The 19,991-nt window shown below is 53.9% G+C and overlaps 1 protein-coding gene across 4 annotated transcripts in view; it reads right to left on the bottom strand.

The window, feature by feature from the left end:
- TMEM184B (transmembrane protein 184B) overlaps nucleotides 1-19,991 on the bottom strand; it is a 46,936-nt gene that overhangs the window by 8,765 nt on the left and 18,180 nt on the right. For 2 of the 4 annotated variants that reach the window (XM_044779834.2, XM_070506883.1), the window contains exons 2-5: nucleotides 14,569-14,811; nucleotides 12,841-13,006; nucleotides 1,919-2,009; nucleotides 1,362-1,437 (exon numbers count right to left, since the gene is read on the bottom strand). In XM_044779834.2, coding sequence (XP_044635769.1) covers nucleotides 1,362-1,437; nucleotides 1,919-2,009; nucleotides 12,841-13,006; nucleotides 14,569-14,760 — 525 coding nt within the window. In that variant the 5' untranslated portion in view covers nucleotides 14,761-14,811. Of the gene's footprint in view, nucleotides 1-1,361; nucleotides 1,438-1,918; nucleotides 2,010-9,259; nucleotides 12,686-12,840; nucleotides 13,007-14,568; nucleotides 14,812-19,991 lie in introns of those variants that run through there. The other 2 variants (XM_070506884.1, XM_070506885.1) reach the window with 2 other exon arrangements.

Raw genomic sequence — 19,991 nt, 5'->3', positions numbered from 1 at the left:
TGTGTCTGCTGGAGAAGCTCCCGGGCTCTCTCACTGTGGGAAGGGGTGAAGTTTCTTTTGTTCCCCTTCCTTTCACTACTTCTCCTGCCACCACCAGGAGCAAGAGCAGAACATCTGAGCCCACAGGGCTGGGGAATCATTTCTAACAAGGCAACTAGCAAGCTAGTGATCATGGGATCAAAACTTTGTACACAATATAATCATCAAAGGCCGTGAGTCACAGCTGGGCCCTGGGCGGCTGAGCTGGTAAACAATGGCTCTGAAAGGCCCCACCCACCCTGCACCAGGACAGTTTTAACTCTTTCCCTGGAGGCCCAGTGGAGAGATTCTGAATTCAGGAACACCTGAGGCAAGGAAGATCTGGAAGCAGAACTGGAGACCTGGTATGGCCAGGTGGGTGCTCTGTGGGTGTGCCTGTGCTGCGGGCACTGGCCCTGTGCAGACGGGAGCAGTGGTGATTGCCTGTGCGTTTCACTTCCTCTTGTGACTATCCTGGCGACCTGGAGGGGCCGACAGAGGCCCTGTGGAGCCCCAGAGACCAGGCCGGGGGTGGCACGACTCTGCCTCCCTGAAGAGACAGTGGGCTCGGGCCGGGCTATATTAACTACTTCACACCATTACCTCACCCGCTCCTTAAACCATCCCTTGAGATAAGTATCATCACGCCCATTTTACAGAAGAGGAAATGCAGACTCAGAGAGGTTACGTAACTTAGCCAAGGTCACAGAGTCAGAGAAGAAGCTGGAAATCAAACTCAGATGGTCAGGCACCAGGCCCATGCACTTAACCACGACACCCCACTGCCTCCACCCAGGACACCATGGACCACAGGGAGGGTAGCCAAGGAAACCGGAAGCTGCTGGACTGCCAACTAGGAAAAGGGGGACGAGACCAGAGACTACACAGGCCTGTCTGGACATGTGTCTGTAATGCAGAAACCCTCCTGGCCTCTGGCCACAGCTGATGAGAAGTTTTCAAACTGAGATTCCAGAATCCCCATGCACTTCCCTCTCATTCTCACGCACACCAAGACATGGTCAAATCGAGCAAGAGTGCCCAGGGCTGCATCAGACCCTCCCAGGACACCTGTGCTGCCCCTCTGAGCACACCCTGCTAATGCATGTGCATCCCTAACAGCTTGGGGAGTGGCTGCTGGGGCTGGGGATGCCTTGCAGGAAACAGGAACTCCACAGAGGGGGCCCAGGGCAGCCTACGGCAGGATCATCCCTGTCCGACACCCGCCTCAGCTACTTTGTCCACCAGGGCAGCACAGCCCCTACAGGGGCTGCTCCAGGGCACAGCCCCTGGCTCCTGGGCCCTGGCTGCAACTCTTGACTGGGGCAGCTGCTGGGGGCACACACCTGCTTGCAGAACCGCAGGAATCCGATGGAGTAAGTCTTTCCCCAGAGGCAGCACGTGCCATATACACAGCTGGACCTGGAAGAGACAAGCAGAGATGGGGCTGGTGAGCAGAGCCAGGACTCGGGAAAGGCGGGGCTGAGGAAGGCGCACATCCGGGGTAGATCAGGGTGGGGCGGGAATGGCAGAGATCCCGGGCAGCCTTTGCCCAAGGCCAAGCACAGGGGAGACACAGGGGAGCAAGTGCAACTGCGGTAGGGTGTGAGGGAGCAGGGCCGCACCAGCCTAGGGAGGACAAACTGACTGGAAAAGCACTAAATGTGAAAACTGCAAGAGGGAGAAACAGGTGAACAGGGACAGGAAGAGAGAGGAGAAAGCGCTAGAGAGGCCCTCCCGAGTCCAGTGAACGGCCTCGCTCAGGAAGTGCAGGAGAGGCCCAGCAGGTCAAGGTCACAGGCAGATGCGGTCTGTGTGTCCAACTGACGCCAGGACAGCTACCAGAATGTCAGGCCCAGGAAGCAGGGTGTTGAGGGGGGCTCCAGAGGGACTTCATACTCACTCAATGGGCTTCCCTCTGATCTCTGACATGATGGAACTTTCTCCCCCGAGGTATTCATAGCACAGGCTCAGGAAATTATAGATGACCAAGGCTGTGAAAAGAGTGTCCAGAGAAAACCACCCAAATCAACAGGATGGGTAAACAGATGGCAGATTCTAAACCGCAAAGAAAGTGGAAGAACCACAGTCACAGGCAGCAACGGAGGGCCCTCACGGACGCGAGAACCCGCACGGTGACCGGTGTGTAATCAACATCAGGCAGAGCTGCACTGCGCTGCCGGGGGCCTGTGCGCACGAGGGCTGCGTACATAACCCTGCTGCGCACGCTGTAAAGAACAGCCAAGAAGCGATTGCCACAAACTTCAGGATCGTGTGGGGAGGCTGGAGCGGGGCGACAGGACGGCCAGGCTGGGGGCTTGGGGGGGCTGGCAGTGTGCACGTTCTGGGGTTCAACAGGGATTGGCTTTTACAATTATTTATTAACTTTAAGCACTTTTTTGTTTGTGTGATATGGATCACATTTTCACAACAAAACAACAATACAACATTCTTCAGAGGGAGAAATTTTAAGCCAGAATGAGATAGCAGAACCTTTACCCATCCCACAACTTGTGCCATCTCAGCACGCACAGCACTGTAAGCCGTAACGAAACCTACGAGGGGGACAAAATGTAGCACAAATGTCTTGGGAAGCTGGGTCAGCTCCTTGTGAATCAGGACACAGCTCGAGATCACCATAAAGATGCAAAATTTGCAACAGTGACCAATAGCATAGAAATATGTTGTAAGTGCTCTAAATACAGCAATACATTGTAATCAGTCTCCTGGTCAGAGGACTTCTGCTGGGTCAGCAAAATGAAGGTGGTTGCCTGCAGCTGCTAAAGGCTAGATGTGCCAGAGGGAGGAGGGAGAGAGTGGAGGGGAGTAACAGAGCACAGCAGAGGACACCACAAAGGGAAGGGTGAAGGAGAAAGCAGAGGCCAAGAGCATGGGAACCAGAAAGGCATCCAGTGAAGGAGTGAGGCCAAGGGAGGGTCAGAAGAGGGTCAGGAGACAGGAAGGTCAAGGGAGGCACCCACAGCCCTGCAGCCAGAGGGTTCTTCCTCATCTGATGCTGCCACCCCCCTGCAGCATCGAGGCTCCGGGGCGCAGCCCCTTGGCTCGGCACTCCAGCTCTTTCCACAGGTAACGGGGTCCCTGCCCACCCCTCACACCTCCTTCCAGCAGGCTGCCACCTTCCATGCTTTCGCTCTGGCCGATCCCACTGCCTGGGAACCCACAGCACCTACCACACGGAGCTGTGACTGTCCCTCTACAGACAGAAAGCAGAGGGTTTGCAACGTGGGTCTTCTACCCGTTAGCTGCGAGCCTCTCTGTGCCTCAGCTTCCTCCTCTGTTCAATGGGGATAACAGGAACAACTACCTTGACAGGCAGTTGTGAGGGTCAAGGACATATGCAAAGTGCTCAGAAGAGTGGCCAGCGCTTGGTGGCACTGAGTGTAGGCTGTCACAGCCATTACTGTTTATCTGACTGCCTTCCTCAGGGACTTGTGTCCCTTGATGGGGCTGAGGACTCTGAGCGCTGCCTGCCTGGCATAGAGGCAGCTCGGGATGTTTGGTGACTGCAGGAATCTCTGATGAACCCTAGATCACTCTTCACTGACAAGAACTTTGGGGCATTTGAGAGTAAGGGGGCATCAAGCCAAATCTGATGTCAGCCTGCTAATAAACTTTGTCCAAAACCACACAAGGCCAAGTAGAATAAATGAGTCCATTCCAAGCTGGGTCCAGCTATATTGTGGTCAGTGGTATTTTCCAAAGATGGCTACATCCTGTGACAGTGACATTCCTCCGCTGAGAGGTGGGGTCTCGCTCCCTGCCTTTGCATCTGGGTGGAGCAGGGTGACTACAGCAGAAGTGATGCTTCCTGACATCTGATGTTGGGGTTAGAAAAGGGCTCTTTCCTCCGTCTGCTTCTCTCTTGAGATGCTTACTCTCGGATGTAGCCACCATGCTGCAAGGAAGCTCAAGCTAGTCCATGTGGAGAGACCACATGGAGAGGCTAATGTGGGAGGAACTGAGCCCCCAGCTGACACCAGCACCAACAGCCAGACACCTGAGTGAACCAGCGTCAGATGACTCCTCCCCCAGCCTTCCGGTTCCCCAGCTAAGACTCAGACATCACACAGCAGGGACACACTATCCCCACTGTGCCTTGTCCAAACTCCTGACCCGCACTATCCATGAACAAAATAAACGGTTGTCTCTTCTGGGGTAGTTATTCACGTAGTCACAGGAGGTGGAATACATCTAAAACCACTCCTGGAGTTCCCAGGGCATGCCGTGACCCCTCACCTCTCCCCACAGTGGGACATTCTGGTCCCTCTGCTAACTCCCAGAGGTAGACCCAGCGAGAGGCTACCTCCTCCTTGGTGGCCTCCCGTCCTGCTGCCATGCTCATTTCACACACCACCATCCTCTGCTGATCGGGTTGACCCTCCCAGTACAAAGGGCAGCACAAAGTAGCAGGAAAGCCATGGACCCGGGAGCCAGATGGTCTGGGTGTGGACTGTGGCTCCACCACTTAGCAGCTATGTGGCCTCAGGCCAGTTTCGTAAGTACTCCCTGCCTCGGTTTCTCCTGTGTAAGTGGGGATAACAAGAGCTCCCTCCTTGTGGGGCTGCTGTGAGGACGGGGAGAGTGTGACGCCTTAGAAAAGGCTGAGCTCAGAGCGAGCAGTCCACGGTGCCTTCCCTGTTGTTCTTTCAAGACTGTAAACTCCTAGCAGGAAGGAAGTGAGGGCAACCCCCAACAACTACCAGAGGGCCGGGCACTAATACACAGCCGGTCCACACAGGAGGAACGAGTGGGCAGACGTGGGCCAGAACTCCAGGTGAGGCTCAGGGAGGCAGAGGAGGCAGGTGCGGCCTACACTCAGTCTCACACTCTCCAAGGTGATCAGACTTCCGGTCGCCAAAGACAAAACCCTCCAGAAAAGCCAGAGTGGCCTGAAGCTCATCAGCCTCCTCCTTCTAGAACCGCCCTCCCAAGCTAGGCCACCTTGCAATCCACTCCTGGGAAGAGCTTGGAGCCTGAGCTCATATCCTTTCCCGTGTCGCAATGTACGTCAGCATCCCCCTGAATGACGTGGTGCAGCTGTCTATCCAGTTCTGCAGTCAACTGGTCAGAACCGTCAAATTTCATCCATCTCCCTCAGTTCAAGATTCTTGGCCTTTTAACGGAGCCATGGGGCCAGGAAGTCTGTAAAATGCCAATTTGCTGACGATTTCCTTTAAGGGATCATTAGTGAGGCAATAACGCATTCTCAGAGAAGAGAGAGAAGACAGAATCTCCTCAAGATGACTCAGCCAGCCCACACAGGACCCGCTGGCCACCTGGACAAATCAAGGCCCTCCGAGGAAATTAGAGCCTTGCAAAACGTCACCCAACACCCCAGCAATGGTGCTCAAAACGGACGCCTCAACACACACCCCAGGAACAAACACAAAGATACGCTGGCCCTGGACACAGGAGAACAGAAACGCTGCATGGACATCAGCAGTGGGCCTCTCAGCCAGCAGCCTTGTCACCTGACCACCTTCTAACCACACTTCCGGTCCCCTGGAGAGGCCCCAGAGATACAAAATGACATTATGGCACTAAATATTCACTACAGACTTTGTGCCAGGCTCTGGGGACACATAAGTGATGAGGAGACCAAAGAGCAGGCCCTCCAGACTAGAGGGGAGCATCCAGTATGAGGGGAAGGATGGTCTCTCTCTCTCCCCAACCTTAGACAATTAGGTACCTGCAACTTTCTGTTCCATTCTAAATACCAAATCTTAGATGAACTAGAGACAAATGCACACAATCAGGAGAGAAGGACCAGGATGGGGATGAAATGAGGATCGTACTGGAGCCTTGAGGCCTGGAGAGAAGACATCAGGGGTCACTCTCTTCAGGTAAGTGACAGCCACCTTGTCCAGACAGTCAGACAGGATCCACTCGTCCCAGGGGTGGATCCTAGGAGTTCAGCTTAATGTAAGAAACACTTTCTAACAGGCAGTCTTCAGAGATGGATGGTCGTGGGCTCTCTGCCAGTGGAAGCATGCGATGAGAGGCTGGCAGCCCGTGAGAGACAATATAAAGGCATTTCCAAGCAGCTGCAACTTTAGCGTTCCTTCTGACCCTGAGACTCAAGGCTTCCTTTTCTCACCGGCAGCTTCTCTAACCTGGAGCTGCCTGGACAGGAAGCTGTAGCCCAAGAGACTGCTCTCCATCCAACCTCCAGCACAGCCCCAAGGGCCCCCCAGGGCTTCCAGACAGGATCCACTAAGAAGAGCACTCCAGCCTCTCCGCCAGCAGCTCCCTGAGCCAGGATCATCATGGGGTCCCCACTAGAGGTGAGGTGGGCACGTCCGTCTGTTCGTTCAACCAGTTCTCGCTGGACACCTGTCGTGTGCCACGCGCTGTGTGCAGAGCCTCAATGACCACTCCAAACTCACCTCCTCTGCCCACCTTCAGCACCTAGACCCGGCCTCGCGGCCTAGCCTTCTTTCTATACACAGAAATGCTCTGGTTATCTGGAAAGACTTAGGGCACTCCGTGTTTCACATAACTTGTAAATGATCTCGGAAAACTTAATTTTGACTACTTTGGAGAGAAATCTTCTCTGCTCAGTAATGAGGGGCCTCAGAACATTCTTTCCCCCTTTTCCAGTGACCGGTGATCATCATGGACAATAGTGGACACAATGTGCTACAACCAGGGTGGGCAGGAACCTGCCCCTACCAATGACCCCAGACCTTGAGCCAAGTTGCCCCACTGGCAGTTCCCTCCTCCCTCGGGGCTTCTCTGTCCAGTGCTGAGCCTGCTTATTGCTGCTTCCTGCCACCCAGAACGCTGTTTCTGATCTCTCTTTTCTACTGGTTTCTTCTGAATATCTTTTTTTATTCTGACTGATGGAGCTCTTCTAATTCCTGGCTCTGTCAGAGCTGTGGCTATCAGGGCCACAACGAGCCAGTGAGTCCTTCTGGCAGCACACTGGCCTTTGGTCTGTGGTGGCCCCGTGTCTGTGGCCCTCGGCTGGGTTCACCTTGACTGTGCTCTCTCTGCCTAGGAAGATGTTTCACTTTGGGTCAGATTCCAGGAAGTTAAGTTCGTCCAACTGAAACTGAGCGTATGAAGCATCATTCTTTATTTGTTTATTTCCATACAGGTAAAATCTCTTCTCCTAACAAGAGCTGGTACTTTTCCAGGGAAGAAATCTGTCCTGCACTCCTTCACCAAGCCTGGCACAGAGCAATTCCTGGGACTCGGACCCAGGGCTGAGTCTGGCCTCTGGTAATTACTCTCTGGGTAATCTGGGGTGAGTCTCGTAGCCTACTCGAGTTTTTTTTTTCACATTTGTAAAATGAGGATAATATACACTCCAGCAGGTAATTGGGAGGCGAGAATGAACTAACAGTAATGAGAAATACATGGTAAAACTGTGAAGTACCACATAAACATTAACAAAACAGTGCCGCCCGCATAAGGCAACAGTCGAAGCTGCATCTCCCTCCTCTGAACTCTGGCCTCCCTGTACCCCTCTGATCACAGAGTGCCCTGGGGCTGTCTGAGTCATCCTCAGGGGCTCCTCCCCAGCCTGACCACAATCAAACACTAAATTCAAGTAAGGGGGGCGGTTCCCACCCCTCCTCTGCCTGCCTGCTCCGTTCCCTTGGTGGCACGTCCCACTGCACTGTGAAGTCCGGCCCTTACAGAGGACAGAACCGCCAGAGTGGGACCCCAGGCAAGCCGCTTACTTCTCTGGGACTCAGCCCCCCCCTCGCAAAATGGCGATACTGCCACCAAGGAGCAGGGTTTATCTCTGCCCTCTCCTCTCCCACCTGAAATGAGAAGGAATGGGTGGAAAGTACAAATCTTCAAGGACAAGGAGAGGGCACGGGAGACAGACGACAAGAGATGGTGACAAAAGCTCTGGGAGATGCAGCACGGTCACTGATCCAGGGAGGGGAGGGAGCCGCCAAGAGCCCCAGAAACCCTTAGAACTAGACATACTGGCAGTTCTGAGGGTGCGGGTGCGGGAGAAGGTGGCTACAAGTCTCCACCTGCAGCGACTGGGTTTGCACTTTCAAGACAGGCTGGGATGGCTCTGTCCTCAGAGAACCTGGCCCAGCTGAGGGCAGTGATGAGGACACTTGCAGAAAATAGAGACGAAGTCTGAATACGAAGGGCAGGACATCCAGGTCTCCTCCCCTATCTGCACCCGTAACTCAGCCTGCCCAGCTTTCACCTCCCAGGTTAGAAATGAAAAATTCTTCTCTGTGGGAACAGGCCCAGAATCAGACTTCATTTGGTGCCTGCCCCACCGCTGCATAAAAATGGCAGAGAAAATGTCCCATGTCCTATCACCCAAAGGGGAGGCCCACCAGGTGCCCCGCACAACGAATATCCCACCTCTTGTGAGATTTCAGAATACTGGGGATAAAGGCAAGACCTTCTAAAAGCAAGAAAAAAAAAAGCAGGTCACATCCCGGCATTAAGCATCAAATCCAAGAGACTTTCCAAAAACGACACCGTAAGCTAAAAGACGGCGAAAAACATGGGAGAATGATTTCCAACTTAGAATTGCATTCCCATTGAATACCAAACAAACACAACAATATAATAGAGATAATTGCAGACAACTTTCAGATTTCAAAAGATAGAACTCCCATCCACCCATTTTCTCAGGGAGCTCCTGGAAGATGTGCTCTAACCAAAAAGAGAGGAAAAAAACCACAGAAGTGAAAAAAAATAGTACCCAGGGAACAGGATTCAGCACGGGAGAGGCGAACAGGATTCCGGGATGACGGTGAAGGAAAGACCCAGGACAACAGCTGAGCAGTAAGAGGCCTGAAAGCAACGAGGCCAGCCTGGAGCGAGGAGGGCAGCGCTCCGGGAAGAACGCCCCCGGGAAACCCAGAGCTAACAGATCCTTAACTGACTGTCTGACTGCACTGAGGAGGGTTTCTCTTTTTCATTCAGTTGAAGCATTTGGGAACAAATTAATGATAGATACACAGAAAACAGCAAACCAAATAGCAAGCCAAGCAGTAACCAGAAGAAGAACAAAAAGTTGTACAAGGAAATGCAGTCTTGGGATACCGTGAGGCTCAGCTTCGAAAAACATTCACAGACACACAATAATGCAAACACTGAATGCAGACTTAGAAAACACTGTGATACAGTCACACGGAAAAGACATAGGAAAGAAAACCGTGTGTGGGGGGGATGGTTGGGAGTGAGATACCTAAATCAAGGCCTTCTACAGTAGGAAGTCACTACGGAACTCTACCTAAAATGGAAAAATCAACTGGGGACGGCCCGGTGGTGCAGCGGTTAAGTGCGCACATTCTGCTTCGGCAGCCCAGGGTTCGCTGCTTCGGATCCCGGGTGCGGACATGGCACCGCTTGACAAGCCATGCTGTGGTAGGCATCCCACATATAAAGTAGAGGAAGATGGGCATGGATGTTAGCGCAGGGCCAGTCTTCCTCAGCAAAAAGAGGTGGATTGGTGGTAGATGTTAGCTCAGGGCTAATCTTCCTCAAAAAAAAAAAAAAAAAATCAACAGTATAAGCATATTTTTAGGTTATTCTAGGAAAAAAAAAGAACAGTTTAAAGAGTTGAAAGCGCAGTGAACTTGGGAATCAGGAGGAGTCAGGGCAGTTTTGCATTACAACCATATGCACCTATTACAGTTGGTCTCTGACTTACGATGGTTCCTAAGATTTTTTGACTTTACAAAGGTACAAAAGCAATATGCGTTCAGTAGAAACCGTACTTGGAGTTTCGGGTTTTGATCTTTTCCCGGGCTGGCGGTATGCGCTACTACACCCTCCCGTGATGCAGGGCAGCGGCAGTGAGCGCAGCTCCCAGTCAGCCCCGTGATCAGGAGGGTGAACAACCGACATCCTACCACCTTTCTGTACCCACAAGCACTCGGTCGTTCACTTTCAGTAAAGCATTCAATAAATCACAAGATATTCAACACTTTCCTATAAAATAGGCTTTGTGTTAGATGCTTTTGCCCAACTGTAGGCTAACCTAAGAGATGATGTTCGATAGGTTAGGTGTATTAAATGCATTTTTGACTTACGATATACGATGAGTTTATCGGCATGTAACCCCATCCTAAGTCGAGGAAGATCTGTACTTCAATAAAAGTAAAATTTTAGTTGTTTTAATTTTGTTAAAAAGAAAAGCAAATGTGTGCGCAGTGCCCAGTGGAGAGCCTGGCTCTGAGCTGGCTTTGGTCCAGGCCTGGCTGGCTCTGAAATGAGAGTTCTCCAGCCCAGTCTATTCCTGCCCCCTTCCTGGGTCTTGGGACACTGAGGAGGAAGGGTGGGAGGGGCAATGAATGGGGAGCTCTTTTTAATTTTAAGGGACACAGCCCATCACCACCTCCACAGTGGCAGGGCTTGTGGGCAGCTGGAGCACTTGCAGATAAGGGAACAACGGCAGAGGGTCCGAAACACAGTGCAGAGGTGCGGAAAAGGGCAAGCCAGGGCCACGCCCACAACCCAGACACCACAGGCTGGTGGACTCCAGGGCAGCCTGAACTTCACAGCAGCTGTCGGGCTGTTTGTAAACTCCCTCCGAGAGGCCAAGGGGATAATAGCGTTGCTAGGCGATGTGCTTGGCAGGGCAGCAGGCTTGCTGCGAGGACCTTTACACAGGCTGCGAGGAAGGCTGGGACAGGCAAGGCCTGAACAAAGAGGCTTCTGGAGCGGGGGGAGCCCCCCAACCACCTGCTGCTGCCTCTGGGGCAGGGAGTGAGGTTGGTGCCGAGGCTCCCTGGCTGTGCGGCCCCCCTTCTGCCAGGCACCCCAGTCTTCAGAGCCTGGCAGAGAAGGGAGCCTACACTTGCCCCCACCGACCACACAGGAGAGGCCCCCGCCTTGGCAGGGAAGAGCTTTTTCCTGCTGAAGAACCGCTGGGCAGACGCTGCTCCTGGATACTCATGCAAGGCTGGCAACTGATCAGAAAAGGCTTCTCAGCCCCACCCTCTCAAGCCCAGCCTTTATGGCTCCCCAGGTACCCAGAGGCTTCCCTGGGGACTCTGCTGCCTCCAGGAACATCAGACACTGGAGCCCCAGTTACGCCCTGAGCAGGTCCCCCCAGGCCTCAGTATTTTCAGCTGGCAGGGCCGGGCAGGAACACCAGCCTGGGAATTCAATGAGGCCCCACGTGGGCAAACACAAGGCATGGAGCAGGTGTTTGATAAAGTCACTTATTCATTCAAAAAATACGGTGCGAGCGAGCACCTCCCATGTGCCTGGCTCTGTCAGCCCAGCCGCTCCTGCTCCCGCTCAGCTAACAGTCCACTCAGGGAGACAGAGCAGACCAGGTCCACGCTGTGGGCACTGACCCGCAAACCGCGGTAAGGCCATGAGGACACAGACAGGGTGCTGGAGTGAGAGCGACAGGCGGAGCCTTCCTGAGGAGACACTGGAGTCAAGATGGAGGAGGAGGAGGAGCTGGCCGGGGGAAGAGCTCTGCAGGCACCGGGGAAAGGCCTGAGGTGCCCTGGCCGGAAAGGAGGCCGGGCCTGCGGCTGGGGCAGCGTGCTCCCGTTAGGTGCCTGCGTTTCCTCGCCAAGTCCAAAGGCATTTCCTGTGCCCTGGGAGCCCTCAAGGATGCACGGGTTCAAAGCAGGACAGGAAGAGAGATTCCCGCTTCTTAGGCGACAAGTATGCTGCACGCCAATATCCATGGAGCCCAGGGCCGGGGGCAAAGCCCTCCCGGGTCAAGGGAGCAGACAAGCAGTCGTGGTCAGCATTGCCCGGCATCAGTATAAGAAAACCCACATGTGGTCACTCTATCTGAAACTGGCAGTGGAGGTACGAGGAGGAAAACTGGAAAACGCACAACCACAAGAGGGTGGGTGTCAGAGGTGAATTCAAGGACCCCTCCTCCTCACCCCTGCTGGCCTGTTCCAGTGCAGGCCTGGGCATCGCTGACCTGTCTTGGGGCCTCTGGCCTCTCCCTCCTTCATGCACCCGTGACATGGAGATTTTTCTAACCTATTGTTTCCAATCGTGTCATATTTTTATGCATCAATAGAAAAAGAAAATGTAAATTTCTCTGTTTGGCCTGCAAGGCTGTATATGTCCCCATCCTTGCCTCCCAGGGCAATCCCCTCTCCAGCTGCTGGCCTCTCCTTAGTGGTGGCCAGTCTCCAGCACAACTGTCCAGCACCTTCCCAGGCCAGGGCTCCTGGGCCCCGTGAGAGAGCTTTCCTGTCTCCTCGTGGTGACTGCTCAGGTGGCACAGACTCCCGCAGGGCAGGTGGGGTGAGGGCTGGCCGTCCTCTGCAGCCCAGCACCCAGCAGAGGGCCCGGCCCGTGCCTGGAGCTCAGCACCGGAGCAGGCGACGCTTCTACACCACACGTGAGAACACAGGCCCCTGAAACGGAGCGAGTCGCCTTCTTGGGTGGCACATATGGCTTCTCCCGGGACAAAGCCCTCAGAGTTAACAAACGTGGGGATGGAGGCCCAGCCCTGCCACCGCTTTACCACGGCCCTAAGGATAAAGCCCTGATTCATCTGTACCTGTGGTTCTCTCTACAAATGGACCACTTCCTTGCTGCCCCGTCCCCATCAGAGATGCCGGAACTGAGGAACGAGCCCCAGGGAGAGGCTCCCTGCCTCCAGGTGTCTGTAAAGCCGTTTGGGAGGCACATCGCACAGGGCCCCCGCAAGGCAACACTCGGGCTACACGTGTGCTGTTACCTGCCGATTTGGGCCTGGATGGAGACCCTGAAGTGGGTAAAGAAGTGAGGGGGCCTCGAGGAGGAACTGGGGAGAGGGGCTTCTAGCTGCCAGATGCCAGGCGGGGGCGTGCAGCCCCGTGGCCGCCCCGCGCGTGTCCTCACCCTCGTAGCAGTCGCGCACGGTGCCGAAGTACACGTAGTACTGGTCGTTGGTGAAGAAGAGGAGGCTGAGCCAGGAGTCGAAGGCGTAGATGGGCACGATGAAGAGGATGCGCACGATGTAGCGCTGCTCGTTGGGACAGCTGTAGCAGCGCAGGTGCATGTAGATCTGGGGGCAGAGAGGCCACGTCAGCCAGAGACGCAACTGTCGCCGCAGCACGGGAGGAGGGGCCCGGCTGAGGGGACAGGAACGAGCTTTGCTGTCTACTCTGCCACTTACTAGTTCTGTGACCAAGTTACTCAACCCTGAGCCTCAGTGTCCTCTGTAAAATGAATCAGCACACTGCCAGCATAGGGCCGTGGTGAGCACCAAACCAAGGAGTGTGGAGAGCTTGCAGGGTGCACGGGGGGCACAAGGCTGGCCTCCCAGACACAGGGGCCACGAGACCACACCCAAGACTGTCCACATCAGAGCTAAGGACGAGGTGGGGAAACCACATTTGTAACAAGCTCCCCGGGCACCTGCACGCACAGCCAGGTTTCGGAACCTCGGGCACATGGTGCAGAGGAGGCCTTCAATCACTGTGTGTGCCCCGACCCCGTCCTTCCTAAACACCTGGTCCCGGGGGAGCTGAGTTAACACAGGCGTCCAGGTGGGCGCCTACCCAGCCCCATCCCTTAACTGACGTCTGGCATGGAGGGAGGGACAGACGGGACTCTCGCTTCTCTGGAAGGTGGAAGCGCTTCCTGGCTGAGTGGCGGCAGTGATGTGCTCCTCCTGTGTCTCCTTTTCCCATCTGTTAAACAGAGGCAGCGCTGCCTGCCTCACTGGCAAGTTGGGAAAATGACATGTGGTTTTTAGAAAGCAGGGGGAAAAATAAAAGCTACACATGAATGCCAAGAACGGCTGCAGCCGGTCCTCAGGCCCAGCAGCCGGCGTCTCTCGTCCCAGCTCTCATGACTTCACATTTGGCCCCGGGCTCGGGAGGAAGAGAGCAAACATTCTCCATCGGCTAAGAGCCAAATGCCTTGGAAGCAATCGGGTTCTGGAAGGGACGGGGATCCCAGGGCAGCAGGCGAGGAGCTGACGGGACACAAACGGGCTCAGCCTTCCCTCTTCGCTGGGCAACCTGCAAACTTCTCCTTCCTCGGGCAGCCAAGGCATGTCTCAGCCACAGCAGCCTCCTCTGGGACGGCAAGTACAGGAGACTTGACTTCTCTCCGAGCTCTGCCACCAACCTGTATGTGACCAGGCTAGTTCCCCCGCCCTCTTCCCTCTCTGGGTCTCCATTTTCTTATCTGTGAAGCAGTCACTGACACCCACATGCTCCTGAACAGTCCCCAGGCTCCCCTGCAGCTCAGGCCGGACACATGGCCAGTTCTGGCCGTGGAAGGTAAGAAGTGACAAGTGTCATTTCTGGATTGAGATGGCTAAATGTCCAGAGTGCCTTCTCCACTTGTCCCTCCTCCCAGCTGTCAGATGACAATGCCTTGAAGCTGCAAGATGCTGGAGCCACAAAATGGAACCTGACCTGCACTGGGCTGGGACGTGAGCAAGAAGTCAGCTTCCGCCTGGTGAGGCCGCTGAGATTTCGGGGTTGGTTTATTACTCCAGCCTGGCCTGGCCTAGCCTAGCCTAACTAATACTTTGTTGGCCTATAAACCTCTCAGGATCCTTCTAGAGGGCCTTTAGGTGCTCTGTGGCTTGGGGGCTCCTGACTGGCCAGGTACCTGGTGGCAGGTGATGAGCAGGGCCGTCCAAACAAAGAAGCCAGAGATGGCCTGAGCGGCAGTTGTCATCAGGAACACAGGCTGCTCCATGGCTGTGGGGCTGCCCTCGGGAATCGCAGAGACGCTGGGTGAGGCTGCCGCAGTTGTGGGCGAGGCTGGATCTGGGGCCAGTCCGGCCCCCCTCACCGTCATCGTGCCCAGCGGCAGGGGGCTGCAGACCCTTGGAGTAAGTGACGAGTTGGCCTACGAGAGAGGAAATCACAATGTTAGCCTCCTTCCAGGGTGAGGGAGAGTGCTGGAAAGAATCACCCAGGTCTCTACATCCACCTTCAAAATACAACCAGACTCTGACCACAGGTCACTCTGGCCTGAGCCATCAGGCTGGTCCCAGCCCCCAATGTGTCTCCCCTGGATTAATGGAACAGGCTCCTAACCAGTCTCTCTGCTTCTGCTTTTGCCCCTGCTGTCCAAGCCCCACACAAAAGCCATGTGAGCCGTTCCAAGACATTAGCCAGACCAGGCCCCTCCTCTGCTCAAAACTCTCCAGTAGCTGTTGCCTTCTTTGCAGTATAAGCTGCTGTCCTTAAAATGGCCCACAAGACTGCCCAATGGACTCTCCATGGCTCTCTCATCTTGTCTCATCTCCCACAATCCCACCTCAATCCACCACTCCGGCCACACTGGCCTCCTGCTGCTCCCTGAACGTACCAAGCCTGCTCCTGCCACAGGGCCTTTTCACTGGCTGTCTCTCTGCCCAGACACACAGCTTGCTCCTGCACTACCTTTAGGTCTCTGCCCTGACCACCTGCTCAAACGTGGCAATGCCTCCCCCACCCCAGGCACTGCTGACCTCTTTGCTTTCTTTCTCCAGAGCACTCACTGCCATCTGCCTCCATGTGACAAACTACATTTACTCATATATTTGTTAACTGTCTGCCTCGTTCACTGGACTCAAGCTCCCCGAGGGCAGGGGCACTGTTCTGCTCACGACTAGATCTCCGGCACTTGTGCTGGGCACACCGCAGGTGCTCAGTGAACACCTGCTGGATCTGTACATCTTCACACTTCCCAGTCCAGCAAGGAGGTCATCTCCTGAGGGCGTGTGCCTTCCTTTGCTATTTCTCTCCAATTCCCCTAACGGCTGACGCCCATTCCTCACCATCCAGCTGTGCTGTTCTGGAGACTCTGTGGTCCTACCCCACTCTGTGCGCCTTCAAACTGCTCATCTTTTAATTCAGCGCAGGTACCACTCTTCCTAAGAGCCTGCCCCGAGCACGCTCTCCGATCAGACATTCCTTTTTTTCTTTTTTGCTGAAAAAGACGATCCTGAGCTAACATGTATGCCAATCTTCCTCTGTTTTACACGTGGGTCATTGCCACAGCATGGCTGACAAGTGGTGTAGGTCCTCACTCAGGATCCAAACCCATGAACCCAGCCACCGAAGTGGAGCATGCCAAACTTAACCACTAGGCCACGGGGCCAGCCCCAATCAGACACTTCTATCCGTTTTACACACCTCTGTTGTTACAGGTAAAAAGAGGGTCTGTCATTTGCTTCTATGTTCTCCTCCCAAGACTGTCACTCTTTGAGGCAAGACTACATTTCCATCTCTGAATCCCCAGCACCAAGACGATTTATAACATCTACTTTATTATCTGTTGATTTTCACTCTATATTTCCAAAAGAATTTGAGGTATTTCACAGAGCAGCAGAAAAGAGAGTTGAGGAAATTGGCATAAAGGAAGATTCCGGGTGGGAAAGCAAAGATGGGAGCAGGCAGGACACAGGACAGCATTCCAGGGTCCCGCCCAGATACCCTAGCTGGACTCCCATGTCGGCCCCACAATTTCAGTACCTGTGGTAACAAATTAACAATTTCATTGAAAAGTAACCCAGAGGCCACCCAAGAAGAGATGTCCTTAGGGTTCTTGCAAGTTTACAAACAGGGACCAGTGCCAGGCTGGAGGCTGGAACCACTTTCAAAGGGCAAAGCCACTCCCGGGAGGCTGGCCGCTCCTATACCCACGGGCATCTGAGCCCCAGGGCCTTGACGGGCATCCCTTTCAGTGCTGCCATCTGTTGACAAGCTGGTCAACACCATCCTGGGGTCACCGAGTCTCCCTGCAGCAGAGGCCTGGAAGACGAGCCTGCAAAGCGACCAGAGGAACATCTAACCACTGAGCAAATGAGGTAACGTGGGGAATGTGGACCCTGGAAAGGGCCTGGCCGGAACTCGAGCCCCAGCTCCACCACGGCCAACCTTGGGCCCCGCACAGACTTGCCGGGCCCTAGAGGGTCTCTGCTGCTGAACCCAGAAAATGGCCAAGCCCCTAAACCTGACCATCTCAGCTGGAACCCCGAGGTCAGCCCAGACGACCTCTCACAGTCCCTTCCAAGTCTCGGCTGATACTCTCGGCCAGAACATACCGACCAATGGGAGGTCTCCCTGGGCCTTCCCGGGTTGCCCCCGGGCCCGCAGCCTGACCCCAGACGAAAAGGTTCTTCACCCACTGTCTCCCCACGCTTCCTGGCTTTGCCCTGGCCCCTCTCCAACGTCTCCGGCATCCTCTGCCCTCACCTGCACCACGTCTGCTCTTAGCTCTAAGTTTTTACCCCAGGAGAGCCCTTTACATTCCTATTTTCCTGTAAAAATAAGCGATCTCTAACACATCGACCAAGAGATGAATCTAGATTAAAAACTCGAAAGTGGAGAAGGCATCTATATAAAGAATCTCAAAAATGGAGAAGGTGTCTATATAAAGCCTGGTGGCAAGCTTTGAAAAAGAGACACAGTGACAAGTCTAAGAATAGCTCCTGTAAGTATGGTTGCAAAATTGAAAAACAGGGCCAGAAATATTTCTTAAAACAGAAGATTTGGGTTGTAGATCATCATCTTTGTCTATCATCCCAAATTAAATGAATAAACACAGGGAATTGGGGTGGGGGGGTACTAGAGGAAGTGCAAATACTCCTAATTCTGCCCCTTCTGAGCAAGGGTGAGGAGTGTCAAAGGACATTCTGTTCTCGACTAAAGGCAATACTGAGAGGCCCCTGTGTGGACTCCCCAGTGGCAAGGGGCAAGCACTGAGCTCTGATCCTGCCCACAGGGAGGGGACACCTGCCAGCCTGTCTCTTCAGCAAGTGGAGCCTGGGAGAAGGCTCCAGGCCCAGCTTCTTCCCGGGGCTGAGCTCACTCAGACTCCAGCGCCCCTGTGAGCCCCAGAGTGACACTCAACACTCAGAGTTCTCGCACATTCCTCACACAGGTCATTTAGTTCACAAGAAGAAATCCACTCAGAGAGGGTGGGTGACTTGCCCCAAAATCAGAGCCAAGACTGAAACCCAGGTCCTATAAACACATTGTCTCCCCATCGCCTACCAACTGGGGGCCTTGGATGAGCTGTCCCTCCCGCTCCAGAGGCTCCAAGCAGGACACAAGCACTACCACAGGCTTGGGACTCTCCTTGCAAGGAGGGGAGGCCACGACGCTGGGATGCTTCTGCAGCCGGACCCATGCGCCATGTTTCCGCGCCGGCGCCCTGTGACTTACCAACCATTCGCTGTACTCTCAGGCAGCCCTCACGGTCCACAACCCATTTTCCCCAACACTAGCTCATGTGTTTCCTCACAGCAACTTTGAAGTAAGCAGCATCTTCTACATCTCAGACGTGAGGAAAGTGACGCAGATTTTAGTTTTATGGCCGCCTGGGTAGTACCAAATGATTCGAGGTTTTCATAATATCCCGTGAAAATACTTGAGGCAATGTCCTGACTAACAGACGCATGGTCCCTGGCACCCAGGAGAGGCATGCGGTGGCGGCTCCTCGAAGGCTGTCTCTGGGACTCGCCCCACTCCCAGGACCCAAGGGAGCACACAACGCTAGACCCCGCACACATTCAGTGTGGTGGGGGCGGGCGGCTGGCCACGGGGTCCCGCCCTCTCACACTCAGGGAAGGCACCTGCCTGGGAAGGATACCTTGCCTGCTCAGGTCCCACAAACCAGCAAGATGTTGGCCCGGCACAGCCCCGGGACCCCGGAGAGGCAGGGGTAACATGGGCTGGTGCAGCCCCTTTGCTCCCCAGGGAAAGGGGCCCAGTGAAGGGCCTCCATGGCTCCCCTTTTTCAATACAATCCACACACCCCGAGGCCGGGGGGATGCACAGAGGAGGCTCAGACCCCAGAGGCTCTGGCAGCTCCCCATTATTTTCTTCACTGACTGAACGTTAAACTCCATGGCAGAGGGCCCTGAGGAGAGATGCTGGAGTCATCTTTCCAACAAAGATGTCCTGAAGCTTCCAGACGCTGTGCTGGACACTGGAAGACACAGCCTCGGCATCGAGGTGCTCACAGCTCCTCTACGTGCCTGCTCTACGGGACAGAGGTAGCCTGGAGGCCTTACCCCACTGAGAGGTGAGTGCCCAGAACTAAGGGAGCCCAGAGGCAGCATCAACTGCCTTCGCCAAGGCCGGGGAGAGGGTTAGAGAAGGCTCCAAAGTGGCAGGGACTTTGGGGCAGAGTCTTTAAGAGGCATAAGCAAGCCTCAGCTTTGAAGTCACCAAACAGGTGACAGTCCGTAGGACAAATGACCTGGCTTCCCCAACAAATTAGTGGCTTAAAATCAAAAGCAGTTGAGGGGCTGTTAGAGAGTAAGAGAAAATGTAAAAATAAAAGTCCTTACCAATGGAGGAAGAATAATGTTTTCAATAAATAGTGCTGGGACAACTGGACACCCAGAGGGAAAAAGATGGACCTTAACCAGAACCCTTATACCACATACAAAAATTAATTCAAAATGGATCATGGATTTAAGAGTAAAATGTAAGACTCTAAAATCTGTAGAAGACACAGGAGAAATCTTTGAAACCCAGGCCTAGGCGAAGCCTCCTTAGACCTGACGCCAAAAGCACGACCCATGAAAGAAAAACCGATAAACTGGACTGCACAAAAAGGAGAAACACTTGTGCTGTGACTCTGTCAAGATGAAAAGACAAGCCACATAGTGGCAGGAAATATTTGCAAGCCACATATCTGATTAACTACCTTCTAGAACATAGCAAGAATGCTCAAAGCTCAACAGTAAAAGAACAAACAATCCAATTAGAAAATGGGCAAAAGACACGAACAGACATTTTACTCAAGAAGGATTCAGGGCCAATAAGCACATGAAAAGATGCTCAACATCATTCCACCAGAGAAACACAAACGAAAGCCAAAGAGATATCACCACACACTCATAAATACAAACTGCTGACAACATCAAAGGGTGGCAAGGAGGCGGAGAAGCTGGACATCACACACATTGCTGGTGGGAATATAAAATGGTAGAGCCACTCTGGAAAACTGGAAGTTTCTTATAAAACTAACATGCACTCACCATGCAACCCAGTAATCACTCTTAGACATTTATTCTAGAGAAATGA

This window comes from Equus asinus, chromosome 4, assembly GCF_041296235.1.
Source record: "Equus asinus isolate D_3611 breed Donkey chromosome 4, EquAss-T2T_v2, whole genome shotgun sequence".
Classification (NCBI taxonomy): domain Eukaryota; kingdom Metazoa; phylum Chordata; class Mammalia; order Perissodactyla; family Equidae; genus Equus; species Equus asinus.
This window is presented reverse-complemented; position numbering and strand designations above follow the sequence as displayed.